This window comes from Hemiscyllium ocellatum, chromosome 4, assembly GCF_020745735.1.
Source record: "Hemiscyllium ocellatum isolate sHemOce1 chromosome 4, sHemOce1.pat.X.cur, whole genome shotgun sequence".
NCBI lineage: Eukaryota > Metazoa > Chordata > Chondrichthyes > Orectolobiformes > Hemiscylliidae > Hemiscyllium > Hemiscyllium ocellatum.
In genome coordinates, this window is record NC_083404.1 from 117,446,640 (window position 1) to 117,469,504 (window position 22,865).

General features: G+C 41.0%; 1 protein-coding gene across 1 annotated transcript in view; it reads right to left on the reverse strand.

The window, feature by feature from the left end:
* Positions 1-22,865, reverse strand: part of col22a1 (collagen, type XXII, alpha 1) — a 277,290-nt gene that overhangs the window by 60,132 nt on the left and 194,293 nt on the right. Inside the window, exons 25-39 of the mRNA XM_060824058.1 lie at positions 22,715-22,768; positions 17,377-17,430; positions 12,895-12,948; positions 12,729-12,773; positions 11,439-11,501; positions 10,118-10,180; positions 9,992-10,033; positions 8,217-8,249; positions 7,668-7,721; positions 6,840-6,893; positions 6,532-6,585; positions 6,377-6,430; positions 6,235-6,288; positions 6,034-6,129; positions 5,897-5,941 (exon numbers count right to left, since the gene is read on the reverse strand). Coding sequence (XP_060680041.1) covers positions 5,897-5,941; positions 6,034-6,129; positions 6,235-6,288; positions 6,377-6,430; positions 6,532-6,585; positions 6,840-6,893; positions 7,668-7,721; positions 8,217-8,249; positions 9,992-10,033; positions 10,118-10,180; positions 11,439-11,501; positions 12,729-12,773; positions 12,895-12,948; positions 17,377-17,430; positions 22,715-22,768 — 819 coding nt within the window. The remainder of the gene's footprint in view (positions 1-5,896; positions 5,942-6,033; positions 6,130-6,234; positions 6,289-6,376; positions 6,431-6,531; positions 6,586-6,839; positions 6,894-7,667; positions 7,722-8,216; positions 8,250-9,991; positions 10,034-10,117; positions 10,181-11,438; positions 11,502-12,728; positions 12,774-12,894; positions 12,949-17,376; positions 17,431-22,714; positions 22,769-22,865) is intronic.

Here is a 22,865-nt window from a genome sequence, read left to right on the forward strand (position 1 = left end):
CACTTCTCAATTATCAAGGTTTTCTTGAATGAAAGAAAGAGGAATTTTACTACCTACTGCTGTTGAGAGAAATAGTAATGTGACATCAAACACAGGCGTGACCTATACATCAAGATGGCACCCTGGCCAGGTAGGCAGTGTTCAGGCTTCAGGTGGTCGCTTCCTCTGTTCTTTCCTTATCCTTTTGTTTTCATTTTATTTCTTTCTGTCTTTTTCCTTTTGGTGGTGGCGGTGGGGATGGTGTTGATATCACAGAGAACAGCAGCCAGAGTAGGACTCTTGGCGAGGTGGCAGCATGGCCTGGCAGCAGTGCCAGATATCCTGGTTGTGGTGGGCCAGGAGTGAGCACTCCTGGTTGTGGTAGGCTTGGAGAGGGCACCCCTGGTTGTGGTAGGCCTGGAGTGAGCTCTTCTGGTTGTGGTAGACCCAGAATGGAGAATCCTGGCTGTGGTAGACCTAGAGCAGATACTCCGGCTTTTGGTAGGCCTGGAGCGGGCACTCCGGGTTGTGGTAGGCCTGGAGCGGGCGCTCCGGGTTGTGGTAGGCCTGGAGCGGGCGCTCCGGGTTGTGGTAGGCCTGGAGCGGTATCTCCGGGTTGTGGTAGGCCTGGAGCGGTATCTCCGGGTTGTGGTAGGCCTGGAGAGGTAACTCCGGGTTGTGGTAGGCCTGGAGCAGGGTTTCCAGGCTGTTGGTGAGGCGGCAGGGGCAGCAGAGCCAGGGGCTCCTGATTATGGGGCGATTGTGGGTACAGCTTGGGATCTGGCACTGCCAGCCTTTGTCAGAGTGGGTCCAACGACAAAGATGACACCTGAAGAATGGTGACAGAAGTTGGTGAGTGTTGTTGGTCAGCCAGGTCATATCTCAGGATTCATGCTGGAGGTGACAGAGCAAAGATGGGCCCTCTTTCAGCTTTGCTTTCTTATTCTTTTAATTCTTGAAGCATACGGATTGTAGCGACAGTAGAAGTTTTTCCCTGTATTTTACCACGTTGATCGTGTAGAGTAAAAGTGACAATATATAAATCAACATCATCATCAATAAGTTTGGAAAAGTGAGCATCTGATACACACAGTTTAAATGTCCTTAAAGTCCTCGAGATGTTCGACGTTAAATCTGAGACCAGAGTTTAGATTAGATTCCCTACAGTATGGAAGCAGACCATTTGGCCCAACAAGTTCACACCGGCCCTCTTAACAGTAACCTACCCATAACCTATATTGACCCCTGATGAATGCACCTAACATTATGGGCAATTTAGCATGACCAATTCACCTGACCTGCACATCTTTGGATTGTGGGAGGAAACCGAAGCACTTGGAGGAAACCCACGCAGACACGGGGAGAATGTGCAAACTCCACGCAGACAGTCGCCTGAGGTGGGAATCAAACCCGGGTCCCTGGTGCTGTGAGGCAGCAGTGCGAATGACTGAGCCACTGCGCTGCCCCAAATTGTTTAATTGTTGTCTGGTATCCTTAGCAGTGGTGGAGTTTTTTGATATTTTTGTGTTCCTCAGTTTGTCTTTTTTTGATGGAGCACTGTCTCTTCAGAGAATGAGAAGGAACAGAAAGAGAGAGAGAGAGTTGGAGATGTATTTCAGCCCTTACAATTACCAATTAATGTTCTTTCACTGTGCCTCTGCTCAAGATCAGCTGTTGAAATACAGCTCAGTGTGTTGGGGTTCAGTTTGGTCATTTCTGCTGGTACTGTTTAATTCATTTGAGCCTTCCTGAGCCATATCAAGGCTCATGGGTTTCAATGCTCTCTGTACAGCTTCCAAATATCTCTAGGATCTTGACCATGCTTCTACTTTAATTCAAATGACCCTAACCTCAGCTTTATGAGTTATACTGAACACTGTGTGTCTTCTATGCCTTTCAATTCCTTGTCTTTTTCCATCTTGCTGCTGACTTTCTCCAGCCCTTCCAGCTTCTTTTGATGACCTTTTTCTTTGTGGGAGAAATAACATACTACCAGTTTAATCATTGCATAATAAATCCCTGGCATTGGAAAGTTTGGGACTAGCCCCCACCCTCACCCAACTCAACAATAAATCTATAACAAGCTCACTCTGCAAGTAAAATTTAACCAGTGATGTCTCTATGCTCTTCCCCATTCGTCCATATGTAGGTATTTTACTCAGTGTCAAATGGGAAGTTATTTGTTTTCCCCACTAGCAAGGTGTATGAGCTCACTGAACCTTGGCTGATTTCACTCTCAAATCGATGAAAATACTCCATGGTCACAATACTCTTGTGGTCAGGTGACCCATGACCACTGGGATCTTTACAGAAATGTTGATATTTTTCAAGAGTTTGGATAAAATCTTGAAATGCGGAAGCCAAGTTTAAATCTACCCAGACTCAGCAATTTGCAAACTGCAGAGCTGGATCAGATAGTACTCATACAGTCAGGCCTTGAACAATTAATTCCCCATTGGAACTAGACAGTCCTGGAACTGTCTGGTCAGGTGCTAACAGCTACATTGTTTAGAACATGGCGCCCAGCTCAGTGGAATGCCAAAGGTATGGAGTGTCAAGGACAAACTGAAGATTCAAAACTATGTTTTGTGACCTCTAGATATGGAAAGTAATCAACTCATTGGATCTTCCTGCCCTCTGATGCTAGTACTCAAAAGAGGCCACAGAATCTTCAAGAAATGGGGGAAGAGAAGGATAAAAGCAGCAATGTGGAACTCCAGCTCTCTGATTTAGCACCTTATTCAAAATCTCAAGAGAGTACTTTTGCCTGGCAGCTGAGCTGCACAGCATCTCCAGCTTCTTGTATTTTGTGGTGAGCATCATCAAGTTGACCAGACCCAGAATATCACCTCTGTGACATGACCCAAGGACCAGGACCTGTCCGAGACAACATGGGAAGCCCTAATCAGTGACTGCAGATCCTGAATCATCAATCACCCTTTCAAGACTAAGGAACAGCCTGTCCCAGTCTTGGTAAATGGGTGTCATCAGTCCTTTCAGACAAACAGTGCAAATACAGTATTGAGGATCTGTGGATAGGGGGTAGCAAATCCTTGGAAACATCTGTCAGAAGTAGATGGCTCATGTAGATTTGAGACTGTTTACATATTGATTTAAGACTTTATAGAAGAATCCCATGGAAGAGAGTGATAGAGTTTGACAGAGTCTGATAAATATTGTCTTTCCTTGTTAAAGTATTCAATAAAGTTGTGTTGGTCCTTCTGATTTTTATCCCCTTTGTCTACCTCACCGTGTAATGCGCCTACGTTAAACAGGGTTAGTGCAAATTGGATAAGGTTTGTCAGGATACATTTACTCACCTTTCACTTTATAACATCCTTATAACTATCCTGGACAACACTCATGCTTGAACAGACGCTGTCCACCTTGAATGTGCCAGACATTGGTTTTGCAGCTTGAGTTTATGGGCAAACAGCAAAAGCCAGCCAAGTTCCTTCATATGCTTGACTTCCCACAATGGAAGCACACGGGACAGTTTCCCACCTGCCTCCCATAACAATTCCTCCTTTTAATGGTTAGAGACAGTTCCATTTCTCTAGCTTACCATTTCTCATCAGCCTGTCTCAGGGTAATTTACTTTTCCCAGATGCATCTCTGGTCTGCAACAGCTCCAGCTTTCCTAGGCTTCTGTGTTAGTTCATAGCTGTCAGCTAGAATTGTGATCTGGGTTCTACATACATCCAGTTTGGATAAGAGATTAATTCCTCACAAACGTGTTTTTGTAAATGGCTTTGATTTTAAGAGTTAGCACGCACTGGTCTAAGTTAGTTGCTTAATCAAATTCCATATATGCCCAAACATCTTCACCTGCTTCATCAATGACATTCCTTCCATCACAAGTTGAGAAGTGGGGATGCTAGCCGATGATCAATGCTTAGCACCATTTGGGACTATGCAGATACTGAAGCTGTATTTGTCCAAAAGCAATAAAACGAGGACAATAACCAAGGCTTGTGCTGAAAATTGGCAAGTAACATTCATGTCACACAAATGCCAGAAAATGACCAGCTCAAGTAAGAGAATTTCTACTCACCAACCCTTGCTATTGAATATTACTATCACTGAATCCCCTGCTATCCATATCCCAGTTGACAACTTAAATGGACTTTCCATATAAGGTTAGAGGCTTGGGATACTGCCCCCAAAAAAGCACAAAATTGGCTTGAAGGTCAGATACAGAGGGTGGTGGCAGAGAATTGTCTTTTGGACTACAGGCCTGTGGATTTCTTCCTCTCACTGTGTAATGAGCCTCAGTTAAATAGGGTTATAGTGCAAACTGCTCAAGGTTAGTCAGGATGCAATTCTCATTCTTACATCTTTCTCTTTATCCCTTCCTGTCTTACTCTCAGGTACAACAATGTCATAATGTTAAAACTCATTGGCCTATATTCACCATTATCATAACAAGGAATACATATCAATGCAATGGCAAAGTGATGACATAAACAAAGAGACATTGTATACATTGTACAAACATTACCATATAAGATGATAAAGTCAGTGATAAATAATGAATGAATTAATATGTCATATGGAGACTGTAACCTTAGAACTAGCATTCAGCCAAGGGCATAGAATAGTATTAAATACTTTGTATAAATATGGGCATTGATATAGAAGGGTATAAAACATGGTTGTCCAGTTGTGAGCTGAAGACACTGAAGAAGGGCTAGCTGAGACACTTCCTGGTGCAGCCCGAAAGAGTTATTCAAAGTCCCAAACTGAAAGAGATGTCTTTTTTGTATTAATATACAATATAGGGCCTGCATGTCTTCTGCTTGGTTCATATAACCCCAACTGTAAGTGACACAGATTCTTTAATATTTAATTTGATTATATATGATACTGATTTTTATATAGGTTTGCCTTAAGGGCTTTTTTGGTCCATTTTCATCCTGCTCCTATCTGCACAATTCAGGACTTCACTCACTGCCTGAACCTTCATTCTAGTTGCCACTTTAGGCAAAAGCATTCCTGCCGAGTGCGCCTTGACTCTAGGTTCAGGGTTGTTTCCTAGGGCTTATATCCTGGATCTGCTTTGCCATATTTCCCTTGCTAAACTTTAGGATTCCATCCAAGCTGCAGTTCCCAAGCAAGCTTTGCACATTGGTCAAGTCAAAACTCAATGGCCAGCTTTTTGGTTTTGAAATGTGTCAGGACCTGTTTAGTCTGTTTTTATCCAATTGTATACAACCACCATGGTGACATTCAAACTAGCAATTAATTTAAGTGGCCACAAAAATGCTAAATAAGGCATCATGAATATTAAATAGAGAGAAATACAAGTTGTGGATGCACATCGAGACCAAACATGGACAAGATATGTACAAGTACATCAAAATGATCATTAAAAATACCATGTAAGGGCATAACATTTTTATATTTGTAACATTTTTAATATTTGTATGAATCATAATGGGTGTCATGTACTTGTATGCATCATAATGGGTGCCTAGGGGAAGTTATAACCTATAAAAGACGACAACATTTCTGAAGTGGTAGCAGTAGTTGGAGAAAAGTCAAAGTACAACAATGGCAAGAAGCCGTTCTCGGAGAAGCTATGGACAAAGCAGAAGGCGTAGCGGAAGACGACGTAGAAGGAGGAGGAGGCGTGCACGCCGATCAAGAAGAAGTCGTTAATCTCCTTCAACCATTGCAAAATGGAAATAAGCCACATTTTGTCCAACGGAGTATTAAAGTCAACTACTGCATGAAACATCTTGCTATCTCTTTAAGTCAAGCAGACTGACTGTGCCCTGCAAGTTTTGAAGACTTCATTATCTTCTGTTCTGATTTGTTGACAATGAATAAAGGCATCAGCAATGATGCTAGAAAAAGCTTGTGTCTTGAATTTTAATCTTTTGGGCTATATAATAATAGTACTAATGGGACTCACCTTTGGTCCTTGTGGCCCCACTGAGCCGGGTATACCAGGTTGTCCCTGTAATAATAATAATCACAAATAAGGGTCTATTACACAACTCTTCCAACTTCAACATTTTCAATCTTATCCAGTAGTTTAGCAAAACTTACCGGTTTCCCAGTTTTGCCTTCTCCAGATAATCCAGGGACTCCAGGTGGTCCTGGAATTCCGGGAGATCCTGGTTCACCATCAGCACCAGGCATTCCCTGTGACATAGAGGCATGAGGAATAATGTTAAGCAAGCCATGCTTATAAATGGGGATCAGTTAGCAAGAGAGCATTGTATGAATGTCACACTGGTCTTTACTTACCTTCTCACCTGGAGGACCATTCTTGCCTGGAGAGCCAGCAACTCCTGGAACTCCCTATAAAATGAAATTCAATTTAAATTATCAATGCCTTAACTGCTTTTTTCCTACCTGCCTCCATATTTCCTTTATCTCATATACTTACTACATTTCCTGGCACACCATGTGGTCCTGGTGGCCCTGGTCTTCCAGGAATACCCTATTAAGAAAGAAAGTTGATGACATTGAAACAGTGATAATTGGCTGACCACTTTTGCAATGTACTATTCACACTGGTGCTGAGTTTCTCTGGTTACTTACCATTTCACCTTTTACTCCAGAGATTCCAGACCGCCCTTGATCACCCTGCTGACCCTGAGAATAGAAGAAATATAAAAGTCATTTCAAGTCTTATGCATCACATTGACTGTATTTTTCAAGGAGAGTTCCTAGTTGCGAGATAGGAACTTGTATAAAGATCAGCTGGGTTTGGGCACCACCCTTTCCCTGTGCATAACACCAATGTTAAGGAGGCCCAAACACAATTTGTGCTTATCCCAAACTCAAGACACTCACCACTATCTATTTGTACATATCCCATGAACACAGCAACATCAAATGATTGTTACCTTTGGACCTGGAGGTCCTTGTGCTCCAGTTGTTCCTGGTGTTCCATGGGAACCCTAAAACAAATATTTCACTGGTTATAGACAAAATAAACACAGTGCCTGATTGAAATAAAGCTATAACTTCAATGGACACAAATATCTACAGGATGGCTTCCAGAGACATGGTGTCTGATGTATTTAAAAGCCATTACTATTGATATTTATTTATCAATATCTATTTTAAAAATAAATACAATATTCTTGATTATGGGTCAAGTTCTGAAAAGTGAGACATGCTGATAGGTTGGTTTCAAGACATTTGTATCATTTTTATGAATCACAATGGGTGTCATGTACTTGAAAGCATCATAATGGGTGCCTACAAGTTACCCTGGAGTCAATATTCTAGATTATAGGCCAAGTTCTGAAAAGTGAGACTTATGCTGATAGTTCAGTTTAAAGCAATTTGTAACGTTTTTATGAATCACAATGGGTGTCATGTAAGGTTGGATAGTGATGATCAATAAAGTACTTTTGGAATGTAGTCACTATTGTAAAGTTGCAAACCAGATTGTTCATGACAAGCTTCCTGACTGAGGATCTTCTATGAGATGGTGAATTGGGGATTTGTTTAATGCACTGGATTGTGAGCTTGATTTTTATGTTGACGTATTATAAACTCACAACCATTGACTCAGGTGAGAGTACTGACAACTGGAGCTACAGGTGATATGTTCTTAATGTCACAGGTCTTGTGTTTCTCCTCTTTGTGCAATGCTTTGAACAGTGACACAGTCCCCTTGACAGTGTTTTAAATAAAGGCATTTAGTACAGAGGGCTTATACTTACAGGTTCTCCTGGTTCTCCTGGGCTCCCCTTCTCCCCTTTCTCACCATCCAAACCCTGAAGACGATATAAAGAAAGGATTGTCAATCGTTCCTCTCAACATTCTATTTGCGCAATTACATTTACCATTTGTACGTGCCTTAAAAATTTTCACGGGGAAATTCCTTGATTTCCTAAGATAACTTGAAGAGAAGTCTTTTAGAAACTGGTATTTTCTGTACTCTTTCGGGATTTCTCATGTCCTCTACTAAAACTACTGCTAAAAAATCAGCATGTAGCCTCAATGGGAGGAAGTCTTGCCCTGAAAAGCAAGACCTCCCCCTGGGATTTTAGAACCAGAAGGAATTGGGACCCTCAGGATAGGGACAAGGTGGAACGTGGGGGTGAGGGGGTATGTTTTGGAGACCAAGGGGAGAAGAAAGGGAGAAGTGATATTTTGAGATGCCCAGGCATGCCCACATTGATGTGCCTTGTACCCGCCTACCCCACAGGTGAACACTACCTCCAAAAAAGGCACAATTAGAAAACTATCAATGCTTACTGTATACCTACCGGTATCCCAGGCACAGGAAAACCTTCAGTTGACTGAAAAGAAAGGGAAAACAAATTATAACCAATGGGATGCTTGTATCTACCTTTGACGGAAGGGACTAAATTGCCAAATTAACCTTTCCTGGCAAAACTTTCTTGCTCTTATAATACAGCTCTCAAGTATTATGTTCCTTCAGTTATCATTCATACGTCATTGCCATGTACTTTTCCAAAATATATGCCAGGATATGGTTCTGTATGCACAAACGTATAAACTTATGATATAGGGGAAGGAGTAGGCTATTATCCTCCTTGAGGCTTTGCTGCCATTCCATAAGTGTGTGGTTGGTCTGTTTATCCCATACTACTGTCTATTGTTAACTGGCTCTCAACTCTTGTGTCATGAATCCATCCACCACTGTCTCAAAAACATTCAAAGATTTTGCTTCTACTGCCTCTTGAGGAAGAGTTCCAAAAACTCACCACCCTCTGTGGGGCAAAAAAGTCACCAAAAAGGGTTGTCTTAAAAGGTACCCCTTGTTATCTTTAAATAATAGTAACTCTTACACATATATGATCTCTGACAAAAGTTACATTCATCTTTAACTATTTTTAGTTAAAGATGATATATCTTTGTCGCTATTACTCTGGACTCAAATTCTGCTATTTCTCGAGATCTTTGACTTACTTTCTTCATTATATAAATTTCTTCAATTTTTTTTTAATGGATACTATCTTCATTGGTACAGATCCATTTATCCTAAATTGGATTCCTTCATTTGAATGTCACCATTAACAAAGCTATAAAAATGTTCCTCTGGGTTTTTCCCTAGGCCCGACCACCCTCGCCTACTTCATTAATTATTTTCTGTCTATTACATAGTCAGAATTAGGAATGTCTCTTAAAGTTTAGGCAATGTTCAATGCCACTCATTGCTTCTCTGATAATGAAGAATTCTGGGTCCACTTGCATCAGGGAATGGTAATTTCTAACAAAAGAGAGCCTCGCCATCTGCCCTTGAACTTCAATGAACTTCTGGGTCCATTTGCAGGGCCACACAAATACCAGGTATTTGCCACAAATACTGACACTAAACTAGCCATCATTCTGCGAGCCACCATGATCAGAAACTCAATTGAACTGGCTGTGGTGTTACCATGTCTATAAGAACAGCTCAGAACCCAGTGTACTCTGGCAAGTAATTCACTGTCTCATTTCCAAAGCATGTTGACACTTTGCCATCTTGCAGTTTCTTGCCTTCTTCATGTGAAGAAAGAAAAATTCTCTTCAAAGTTCCTCCACCAAGTCCCTTGAGGTTCTAGATCTTCTACAATCACAATCAAAAATTGGTTTGGCTGTTGGCCATGGCTCATGGCCTCAAACAGGAGATCCTTACCTTGTCATGAGATGACTCACAAAAAACAGAGTGTAATGTTCAATGGTTCAATTGTTCAGTATTTGTTTAAGTTTGTCTGGTAACCGACCTACACTCAGACAACTTGATTAGTTAAGCCTGATGATATGACTCAGATAACAATAACCAAGTTATCAGCTTTCTTACCAGAAAGAAGTTTCCACACTTTACTAAATTAACATCTTAAAGTACTGTAAAGAAGTTATGTTGTACACACAGAATCTTGTTCTGAGATATAACATGTACAATAAACTGAAGTGTACAACAGGTAGGGCCAGTCTCAAATGTTTCAAATGACCTTGGACTGCCCTATCCTGCAATGAAGTGAAACATTTACTCACACAGATACAGAATTTTATTTTATTATTTTATCTTACTCACCGTCCCCGGTAGGCCTGGAGAACCGGGAAGTCCGGTAGATCCCTAAAGCACAAAATAATGGAACCGATTGTAAATGCAGAAAGATCCAATACATTTCAAAACTCAAATCAATGAAATGTTGCTTACCTTGTCACCTTTCTCACCCTTTTCTGATTTTGGACCAACCAAACCTTGTCTCCCTGGTTCTCCCTGTCAAAGCACAGTGTGATGTATCAGCATTTGAAACCTTCCAAAAAGGTAACTACATTCAACTGTGACTGCACGTCTCGTATCATAATGCCTGTCTCTTCATCTCCTACTCCCAAGAAATGAATAAATTAAGTATGTAATGGGTGAAGGGATGGGGGAAGTTAGCTACAAGATTAGGATGGAGAGGCCTGGTTTGTTCTCTTCAAATATAGGAGGCTGAGAACCAATTTGAAAGATGTGTACAAAATAGATAAGAAAAATACTGTCCCCATTATCTGATGGTACGAGGGATGAGGGATAAAGGATAATGTTTGGGCATGTGATACAGGATCAATGTGAGGTAGGACTGTTTGACACAACTGGTGATGGTGACTTGCTACGACAGGTGGCGGAAGCAGAAATGATCCATTATTTTAGAAGGAAATTGACATGGTTCTGCAGCTAAATAAACTCTCAGAGCTAAATGGATAGAGCAGGGAAAACAATGTTTTCTGGGTAAAGTTGCAGTTAACTCTCTGGGGCTGGAACAGATCAGGCACCAATTTTCAGGAAGCATAACCGACAGTCTGCAGATAATATACCAAAACCAGTCACAAAGAGGTTTGCTCTAAATTCAGGCTTGAGCCTCCTTTCAAAACTTCAACAGACCCTCCAGAGCTTCTTGCATCATTAGCTGTAGCTAACCCAATCCAAGTGGATCATGTTCATCTATACTGTTTGCCTGGCTGGTATTCACCCACAGCTAATGCGTTGGTGGGGTTTAGACAACAAAGTTGGGAAAATCAGAACTGAAAGCAATTCTTGGGAGTATTAGGATCCAGGAGGAAAACCTGCCGACACTTGTAAACCCTGGAGAATGCTGAGCCTGCTTTGCTCAGGGTGCTTAGTTTAAGAGGGGATCCTAAAATAGTTGATACACCCCTCATTCACTTACTGGAATAGTTTATGCACCATGCAAGGTGCTAGGAAAACATTGGCATCGTTGAGTCGTGAAGTGAAAGAAGTGGCGATATCGAGTGTTCAGTGGCAGAGAGTGAAAATCAGTGGGAATGATTTCACAGAGGCCAAAGGAAGAAGTCATTATGGTGGAGATGATCAGACTTGTACTATGCACACTGGCAGTGAAGGGAATAGAGTTGATGGTAAGGTTTTGCCTTTTGTCAGAATAACAGATTCTGAAATTGGATTTCAGCACATGCCATACATTAACATCTTGTGGAGTCCTGTCACAAAAGGACTGAGCCACAAAGCCACATACCTGCTCTCCGTTCATTCCCTTCGGACCTGGTAGTCCCGGTTGTCCAGGAAGACCAGTTTCTCCCTGAAAAAAAGAATTTGTTCAAATTGTGTAAATGAGAAAAAAAAGTCACTACATGATCATTCAAAGTGATTTCAAATATAAACCATGTCAAACAGGAAATGAAAGAAAGCTGAAAGTAAAACAATTCTGGTGCTCTGTGTATTTAACAATTCTGGTGCTCTGTGTATTTATTTTCAATAATTAAATATTCAAAAATGGAGGGCCTCTGGCTCAAAAGATTACTTTGCTTTATCATTCACTGACAGGATCTGGGTGTTACTGGCTGGGCCATCATTTAATACCCATCCCCAATTGTTAAGAGTCAACCACATTAATGTGGGTCTGGATTCTCATGTAAGTCAGACCAGTTAAGGATGGCAGTTTCCTTCCTTGAAACAGGTTTTCCTAACAATTGACAATGGTATCATGGCTATTATTAGGCTTTGAATTTCAAATGTTTAAAAATATTTTCAAATTCCACCATCTACTGAGTCAGGATTTAAATCTGGGTCCCTAGAACATTATCAATATCTCTTGATTAATAGTCTAGCGATAATACCACTTGCCATCACTCCCCTATAAACAGAATTGGTGGTGAACTTCACCTCTACCATGCATTTGACTGCAGTCATGCTATTTGATATCTATCAGGCTTTTAAATGTGGTTCTGTATTAGCATCTAAAGATGACTGGACCCATGTAAGTATGAGGACAGAGCCACAATTTGCCACTCTAGTAGTTCTGCTATCCTACTGGATTCAACCATGCTATCCACATGGTTGGATCATTACAGGTATTAATTGGTTCCCAGGTATATAAATGATATGTGCTTTAAAGAAGTCTACAGAAGTGAAGTTATGCTGACAGTTCCTAAACTTTCTGGCATTCACCCTGCTTCTGTGGTAATTTTGCAAATCCCTGTGTTGTCTTCCGAGATAGCTATCAAGGTACAAACTGGAGCAGCAAAGTACCTTTAATCCCCATCGAAGTGCCTGATCTCTGACTGAATCCTGCCATGACAAAGCACCAGATCAGCTGCTCATTACTTCGTAGAGATTGAACCTGGGAGCTCTGTTTTCAAGATTACTCTGCAGATAGCATGCAATTCTGTGGGAGGCTCAGTAATGCTTTGGAACCATCACTGTTAGAAATTTTGGCTGAAATAAGGAGGAAATAGGTTTTCATAGCACACAAAGTGTGAATGAACTCATTCATGGTTAGGAATAGAATTGAAAGTCTTTTCCTTACCTTTGGTCCACTGGGCCCTGTCATACCTGGTATCCCGCTTTCTCCCTGTTCCACAAAAAAAAACGCAATGTTCAGCATGTGTCAGCAATTTCCCTGTCACAAGGCAAATGAACTGTTTCATACATTCAAAATAAATCTTAAGCACATGTAATGTTTTCGCTCTTACCATTTCACCAGGCTTTCCAGGGATGCCATCTAGCCCATGATCTCCAGCTTCTCCCTGTGTTAGCCAAAGATGAAAACAGAGTAATTCTGGGATATAATCTGCAGGGATCATTGAAAGCGATTGTTTCAATCCACTGCATTTCATGTGATCAATATCACTTTAGCATTAAATCTTGACTGGATGTCTGCATATCCAAATCAAAACTGCATCTTAATATTAACATACGAGTCACAGCCACAATGGCATGTTCACAGATTATAAAGTTTATATAATACAATACAATTCAGCACAGGAACAGGTCCTTCAGCCCACAAAGCCTGTGCTGATTCCTAATCCTTATTTAGACCAGCTACTTATTGCCCATTTGTTTGTGGAGTAAAAACAGGTCATTGCTGTAAAAATCAAATGAGGTAGTCTTTCCAGACTTGACACTTTCTCTCTAGGATTTCTGTTAATCTCCAAAGCTATGATGGGAGATCCATAAATCTAGCAATTGATCATTTATATCGAAGCAGTCTGCTAAGTAAAAGCTCCTCAAGGTACTTTCAGAATGAAGATAAAAATGACCATGAAGAACTATGACAGGAGAGATTAAGAAGACTGAACAAAAAATTGGGCTGAATTAAGTTTTAGAAGTGAACAGGCAAGTTGAATAGAGACATGCAAGAAATTCGAGTGAGTTTAGGTCAGCTGAATGTTTTACCATCAATGCTGAGGTAAAAAAATAACAAAGACTGAAGTCACATAATTTCATATCATAGAGAAGAAAATGTGATATAAACTGACAGGGGTGTGAGGATGCGTCTGGATTTGAAGAGATTATGGAACATTTTTAATTTATTATATTAGGTGACAATGATACATTATAAATAAGTGAGAATGGGGACATCATTTAAAGAAATATATACACACACACAAATATCTTTAGAAGATTTTAGATTTTAAACTAGTTGCATATGGGCACTGGTCTAAAAATTAAGTAATTCAGTATTTCTAGTATCTCGATTTTAAACTAGAATGTGCTTCCTGGAGTGTATTTGCTAAGGTTATGAGTGTTTATGACAGGACAGAGAAAGCATTTAAAAATACTCATTTATTGTTGATTTTAGAACAGTATCAGGGATTGATTCCATTTTCGAAAAAAAAAGAGATTGGGAAGTTGTTAGGCAGTTCAAAGGGGACCTGACTAATGTCTGATGCAAGCATAGTTTCTCCAAGAGAAAGGAGATTGTCCAGAGCAATTTAGGAAATAAGTTACCTCAGTAAAAGAGTGCAGCTTGTGGAAGTTCCAGTCCAGGAGTGTTTGGTTGGAACTCTGCTGATCATTAAAAGACTGAGAAAATCTAAACTTTCAGTTGTACAACAACTCAAAGAAAAGACTGCACAGCTCAGGATTGGAGCTAAGACTGAGCAGTCAAGTCTAACCTACTAATTTGATTGAGAAGGGAAAGTTCTTTATGGTGTTGGGGAATAGATGGGATTTTGGTTTTGTAGTGTTTGGAACCAGGTAGGCCTCATTGACTCTGAAAAATGTGTTGCTGGAAAAGCACAGCAGGTTAGGCAGCATCCAAGGAGGAGGAGAATCAACGTTTCGGGCATAAGACGTTTCGGGGATGCTGCCTGACCTGCGGCGCTTTTCCAGCAACACATTTTTCAGCTCTGATCTCCAGCATCTGCAGTCCTCACTTTCTCCTAGACCTCATTGACTACAGATCTTTGATTGGGGTTGATAATATGGGCCAATCAGGAAGCCCTAGCTGACCAATATAGCACTACTGCTAACTGACTCTGTGCTGCTGGTTCCACAGTCACTGTGTTCCTGCTGGTACTGAGGAGGAGAATTTCTTTGTCTTTTCCCTCTAGATTAGAGAAGCTTAAAAAAAAAGCACTGCCACTGTTAGGTGGCAGTGTGGGGGGAAAATATAAATGGTGCATTATATTCGGGCCTTGGAGAAGGAGCATACGGTGTCCACTAACATCCTTGAGGTTTTCAGGTGGACGCTGCGGGGTGTGGAATGTTTTATTTCCCCCTCCAATTCTACTTTGATTTAATTCCTCCCCTTCACATTTTCGTTCACTTAGGCATTGCCTTTGATGAGAAAGGCATTGCTTGTCCCCGGCCACTCGGTGCATTTTCTCCCTAGTGGTGGAATACGAATAAAGTTTTCTGCATTTGTTTCTTCACTGTGTCCTCCATCTACATGAGATGTACACAACATGGGTGCTGGGGGGGGGAATAGGCACTACTGCAGTAGTGTAATCGAAAGAAAAGTTTAAACAGAGCATTTCGAATCTTCTTAGGTCAAGGGACTGACTCTGAGCTGACTGGTCACAGCCAGTGTACTGTGCACATATAAATAAAGGAGGAGTTGGTGATGGGATACCAGCATTTGTGTAGTTATTTCAGGTATTCTGAGTGTTTTAGAATCTTTCAAACCATGTTCTATTTAACTAATGTATTTGGTTTACATTGTTTTATTTCTTTTGTGGAATAAACTTTTATTTGAAAACTGAATCTGCAACCTTATGTGCTTACATGTTCAATGAAAGCCTACTATTTTGAACTTTAAAAAAATCCTATCAGGCCAGAGTTTACTCTGTGATCTGACTTGTCCAGCCATAATATTAGTCGGGAGTGTAATATTATCAGACTATAAGACATAGTAGCAGAGGGAGGCCATTCAGCCCATTGAGTCTACTCTGCCCCCTCAGTGAGATCCTCGCTGATCTGATTATCCTCATCTTTGCTTTCCTGCCTTTTCAATATAACTCTTGACTCCTTTACTGATTAAAGATCAGCCTTGAATATATTTGTTTATCCAAACTTGACAACCCTCTGTGGCAAGAGATGCACTACCCACTAAGAGAAGACATTCCTCTTCATCTCTGTCTGGAAAGTGTGACTCCTTATTCTAAAGTTATGCCCTTTTGGTCCATCCAGTCCCCTAAGAACTTTGGATATTTCATCAAGGTTGCCTTGGATTCTTCTAAACTCCATGCGTGCACACCCAGCCTACTCAGCCTCCTCTCCACAGACAACAAGGCCTCCATTCCTGGGATCAATTCAGCGAACCTTCTCTGGACTACCTCCATTATCACTAAATCTTTCCTTACAAAATGGATCTAAAACTGTTCATAGTATTCTGACTAGTCTGCATAGTGGTCTGATGAGTGATTTGCATACTTTTAGCAAAATGTCCCCACATTTACACTCCATTTCTTCTGAAATAAAGGTGATTATTCCATATCCCTTCCCTCTTATCTGCTGAGTTTGGATATTACTTTTTTGTAAATCATTGATTAGGACTCCCAAATCCCTTTGTTCTGTAGCTTTCTGCAATCTTTCTCCATTACACAGTGCCTTTCATGATGTCAGGCTATCTGAAGTGCTTCAAAATTAATGAAGTACTTTTTAAAAGAAGCAATTGTGGTAACTTAGGCATCATACATTAAGGATTTTATTAATTACATAAAGTGCAGTCTATTTCTGTGGGAGAAGGAAAAGAAAAAAAATGCAGTTCAGCAGGAATCAACGCTATGTAAGAATTGAGAAAGTTCTTCAAGATATACAAATCATGCTTGTAAAAATAATGTGGTCAACAACATGACAATGTCTAGAGGCCTGGATAACATGTTAGAGAGTAGAGAGGGAAAGAAAGTGGATTTAATTCAATATCTCTTTTTTTGGGATAAAGGCATTGAAATGACAAATGATGATTCCTATTTGGGCTGCAGTTAAGATGAGAAACACACTCATATGACTAATAACCACTCTTCAGACAACACACTGGTGAGACCACAACTGATGTGTTGTATGCAGTTCTGATCACCACATTACAGGAAGGATGTAATATCTTTCAAGAGAGTGCAGAGAAGATTTACCAGAATGTTATCGAGGAGGAGCGATTCAAGAGATTGAGGTTGTTTTCCTTGGAACACAGAAAGCTGAAGTAGGATATGATTGCAGTATAAAAAATTGTAAAGGGTATGGATTGAGTAGACAGACACAAGAACCTGTTTCCCTTGGCATACAGTTTAAAATGAGGGGTCATAGACTAAAGCTAAGTGGCAGAAGGGTTGGAGTGGATGGTTGAAAAATTATTTTTATGCAGAGTGTGGTAGGTGTCTGGAATTTGCTACGTTAGTTTGGAGTGGAGGCAGAGACTCTAACCTCCTCCAAAATGTATCCGATTCTGCATATTGAGTGCTGTAAACTGCTATGGGCCATGTGCAAGAAGATAGGATTAGAAAGTGCATGTGAGTGTCTTTGTGTTGGGATGGACAATATAGGCCAAATGGCCCCCCTTCTGTGCTGGTCATTTCTCTGGCTCTATGGTCCAACATACAAAATGCAAGACCATTCATTTATCATGGAGTGAGTTTATTCAACATTGATAATTTGTATCAAACTTTCAGCATTGGGTTCATGTTTAAAAGGATAACATCATAAGATGTAACAAAGAGCAAAAACAAAATACTTGCCTTGACTCCAGGAGGTCCAGGGAAGCCATTTTTACCATCTATCCCAGGTGGACCCTGTAAATACATGAATTACAAAAATGGACTATCTTTGGATAATTCTTATTAATTGTGTTATGATTCAAAACCAGGCTCTAAATTTCATTCAACAAGTAACATTTTGTTTTAAAGCCAATAAGATTTGAAATCTCAATTAGTTACTAACTGAGACAAAATTGATGTTACTTTATAAATTCAGCAAGCAAATGACATTTTACTCTAACCCCCAGAATTAACATGAAGTAAAGATGAACTGTCAGGCAAATTTTGGTCAAACATACCACAAACTGCATATTAAATAAACACAAAACAAAATCGAAAAGTGTGGCGTTGGAAAAGCACAGCAGGTCAGGTAATATCTGAGGAGCAGGAGTATCGATTTTGGCTGAGTGACAGAAAATATATAATAATGATCAATGGATATTTTTCAGGCTGAAAGTAGGTTTGCAGTGGAGTTCCCCAGGTGCCAGTATTGGGAACCTTGCTGACTGATCTGGATCTTGGTATACGAGGTCAATTTTCAAGTTTACAGATGACACAAAACTTGGAAGAATTGTAAACTGTAAGGAGGACAGTGTAGATCACCAGAAGAACATTGACAAGTTATGGAGTGGGTTGATAAGTGGCAGATAAAGTTCAATATTGAGAAGTGTGGTTTGGAACTTTGGTCAGAAGGATATTGCAAGACAATTTAAAATTGGAGCACAGCCCTAAAAGGCATGCAAGAGCAGAGGCACCTGGGGATATTAGTGCAAAGATCATTGAAGCTGGTGGGACAGAAGAAGAGACCTGTAAATAGAGCATACAGTGTTCTTGGCTTTATCAATAGGAACATAGAGTTTAAAAGCAAGGAGATGAATTTATATGACACTTTTTAGACCTCAGCTGGAATACTGAGTAAAGTTATGCATACTGCATTATAATAAAGATGCAAATGCATTAGACAGAATGTAGAAGTGATTTTATAGGATAGTTCCATGGAAGAAAAACCTCAGCTATAATGATAGATTGAAGAAATCAGGACATTCACCCTGGAGAGAAAAAAGGCTGTGAAGGGATCTTTTTGTGGGTTTCAGAATTGTAAGTGAGCTGACCAGAGGAGAAGAACAAGAACAGGACGGTACAGTTTGAAAGTGATTAGATTAGATTACTTACAGTGTGGAAATAGGCCCTTCAGCCCAACAAGTCCACACCGACCCGTCGAAGCGCAACCCACCCATTCCCTTACATTTACCCTTTTACCTAACACTACGGGCAATTTAGCATGGCCAATTCACCTGACCTGCACATCTCTGGGAGGAAACCGGAGCAGCCGGAGGAAACCCACACAGACACGGGGAGAATGTGCAAACTCCACACAGTCAGTTGCCTGATTCGGGAATTGAACCCGGGTCTCTGGCATTGTGAAGCAGCAGTGCTAACCACTGTGCTACCGTGCCACCCACAAATAATGTGCAAATGAAGTGAGGGTGGTATGAGAGAAACCTTTTTCACACTGAGTTGTTAGGGTATAGAATACACTGCCTGGAAAAGTGATGGAGGAATGTAATTGAGGCATTCAATGGGGCATTGGATAGTCTGTTTGGATGGTAACAGTGTGCAGGGATTTGGAGACAAGGCATGAAATTGGCACTAGATGACATAGCTACACTAATGGAGTTTTTTTCCCACTGTAATAATTAGAGTCATAGAGATGTACAGCATGGTAACAGACACTTCGGTCCAACCTGTCCATGCCAATCAGATATCCCAACCCAGTCTAGTCCCACCTGCCAGCACCCGGCCCATGTCCCTCCAAACCCTTCCTATTCATACCATCATCCAAATGCCTCTTAAATGTTGCAATTGTACCAGCCTCCATCACATCCTCTGGCAGCTCATTCCATACACGTACCACCCTCAGCGTGAAAAAGTTGCCCCTTAGGTCTTTTTTATATCTTTCCCCTCTCACCCTAAACCTATGCCCTCTAGTTCTGGACTCCCTGACCCCAGGGAAAGGACTTTGTCTATTTATCATATCCATGCCCCTCATAATTTTCTAAACCTCTATAAGGTCACCCCTCAGCCTCTGACGCTCCAGAGAAAACAGCCCCAGCCTGTTCAGCCTCTCCCTATAGCTCAAATCCTCCAACCTTGGCAACATCCTTGTAAATCTTTACTGAACCCTTTCAAGTCTCACAACATCTTTCCGATCGGAAGGAGACCAGAATTGCGCGCAATATTCCAACACTGGCCTAACGAATGTCCTGTACAGCCGCAACTTAGATTTAGATTAGATTATGTACAGTGTAGAAACAGGCCCTTCGGCCCAACAAGTCCACACCGACCCGCCGAAGCACAACCCACCCATACCCCAACATTTACCCCTTACCTAACACTATGGGCAATTTAGCATGGCCGCAACATGACCTCCCAACTCCTGTACTCAATACTCTGACCAACAAAGGAAAGCATACCAAACGCCTTCTTCACTATCCTATCACTGATCTCATAAAATTATTAGTAACCCATTCAGATGGCAGTGAACACGAAGTCACAGAAATTTTTTAAAACTCTCCCTTTTTCCTTTTGACAATATAGTTCATGTTTCCTTCAAATTCCAGTGACCGCTTTCCCCCCATTTGCTTAATTTCTTCTCTTGGGACTGAATTCACTGGATTCACAATGCTACACTCCAGCATCTATTTCCCAGTGATATTCCAGCTTTCTTGTCACTCACAATAGAACTCCAATGCTCGAGGACTGCCAGTTTCACCAGTAGACCATCAGTTGGCAGAGGCTCCAGATGAAGTCTGCACAGGCATCTTCATTGTCAGACACAGGATCAACCAGATTGCTTTGGATTTTGCTGGAGAAACTGAGTCACCACTTAAAAGTAAGAGGAAAATGATAGAGAAACTGTCTTCCATGAACAGAGAGGATCACATGGTACTTATTCCAAAGTTAATATCTCAGAGTAAACTTCATTTCAGAGGCACATATTATTGTCCCAGAGTAGTGTCATAGTCATATTGAGGCAGCATCTGAGGAGCAGGAGTGTCGACATTTTGGGCATAAGCTCTTCATCAGGAATCTCCCTGTGGCGCACTGCCACACTTTGTGACTCTGACTCTCCAGCATCTGCAGTCCTCACTTTCTCATCGTCGTATTGACTCTGACAAGATGAACACAAGTCATTGGTGCTCGATCCTTGGATGACAATGTAAGATTGAGGAATTCGTAGATAGGTGGCTGTTTGCAATAAGTCTTTTTTTTGTTTGAAACCACAGACTCGAGGTGTCACAAGTGCAAAGATACACTGAAGACAGCCGAAATGTGTCTGGATGTGGTGGAATTTTTGTGGCATGCTCACCTATTAGTAGCAGGTGTTAGTGTCTAGTCGGGGTGGTCATGCTCCATCAGGATCCCTCTTCCTTTCCCATGACTTCCTCTGAGGATGTTGGCTATGCTTGACGATCTTCTGGTGTTGTCCCATTCCTCCTCCTCCTCCATCCCCCCACCTCCAAACCCCCAACCCCACCGCCTTCAGTTGAAGCAAATTGCTTGGGAACTCAGTTGTTTTACCATTTTCTTCCAGGCCCTGGAGGGAGAGAGAGAGAGAGGGAGAGAGGGAGAGAGAGAGAGAGAGAGAAAGAACTATCGCCCATGTGCACAGAGACATGAGTTCACAATCTTCTCTCGAACAACAACTTCTCAATGAATTATATAGTCATTTTGCAGGGAGAAGCGTCCAGCTAAGGCAACATATATATTAATAGCGTGACCATTACAATCAACAAGTATCGATAGAGGGGCCACACCCTTTACTGTTATACAATAGCTTTGTTATCTGGACTCATATAATGGATACTTTTCCCCTTGTTAGCTGACATTGTATGCTGAATGCTTTCAATATTGTTGAATGGCTCTTCATAATGACTGCTTTCCCACCTTGTTAACCCATTACCATGCCTCCAGCATCCCATTGTTAACTGTAAGTCCTTACCTGATCTAAGTCACACTCAGCTGAACCTCTCAGAACTTAACTCTTGCCCTGCCTGTTTATACCCTATACACATTCTCACTGGTGTCGTTTGCACTACTCTTTGAGAGGTAAAGTAATGCAGGAGCCAGCTCAGCACTACTGTCTTGGGCAGTCTCGCATGCCTCAATCGAATGATATCTCCAGCTCGATCAAGGCAATGGAACTGCATTTTGAGCAAGGCAATGGCTTGCTGTATTGTGGGCCTGGTCATAAGAAGCCAACGATTGTACATCTCATGTGCATCTGAGATGGGGTTGTGTATGCCTACACCTCTTGGCTTCCCAGGATAGATTTTAAGAAAACATTTCACTTAATAATGTTGACAGCCACAGGAATTATGAAGTCACAGACCCCAACTGATGTAGCATCAAATCTTCATGTTCAAGCCGTCAAAGGTTGACTTTAAATATACACTGGTCAATGTATTTGCTGATTGCGTGCAAAGCATCATACAATGATATAAAGTCTTAGGAAATCTTGTTTTATTATTCTAAAATTATTCCATGCAGGATCCGTAATGACGTATTGAAGAATACACAATTCTTGCAAGGCTCAATTGGGTAAATACAAAGAAGGATGTTTTCCCTGCTTGGGGCAGGGTGATGTGTTCTAGAACCAGGCAATGTAGTCTTAGAATAAGAGTATTTATTTTGCTGGCTTGCCAGTATTTATTGCTCATCCCTATTTGCTCTTGAGAAGATGGAGGTAAGCTATCTTCTTGAACTGCACACAATGCCCTCAGGGAAGGAATTCCAGAATTTTGACTCAGTGACAGCGTGAATATATTTCCAAGTCAGGATGGTGAATGATTTGGAGAGAATGTGCAAGTGGTGATAGTAGCTAATTTAGGACTGAGATGCGGGAAGAATCTCCTTACTCAGTGTTGTAAATCTTTGGAATTGCCTACCTCAGAGGGCTATGAATCCTCAGTCATTAGGGTGAAGACAAGATTAACGGATTAGTAGGCATGGAAAATTTGAAAGAATACAGGGATGGTGAAAAAAATGGCATCGAGTTGGAGGATCAGTCATGATTTAGTTGAAGCAGACTTGATGGGCCAAATGGCCTACTCCTGCTCCTCATGCTCCAATGAAAACAGATTGGATTGAAATTTCTGTATCATCTTGTTTTGTCTTAAAGATAATGGTTATCTTTTCCATAATAGCAAATTCAGACATTTCCATAAATCAAGGAAATGAATTCTACACTAAAATGGATTTTAAGCTCCGCTGTCACTGTGTCCATAACAGAGTAAAATGACAGTATTTTTTTTCTTACCGGTTTTCCAATTGGACCTGGCTTTCCTGGAAAGCCAATTTCACCTGGCAGTCCCTATGAAAAATAAAATATGAATTACATAGCAACAAATGCAGATCATTATCCAGAAAGTAAACCAGAACTTCCCACAACCAAGCATGCACATCCTTAA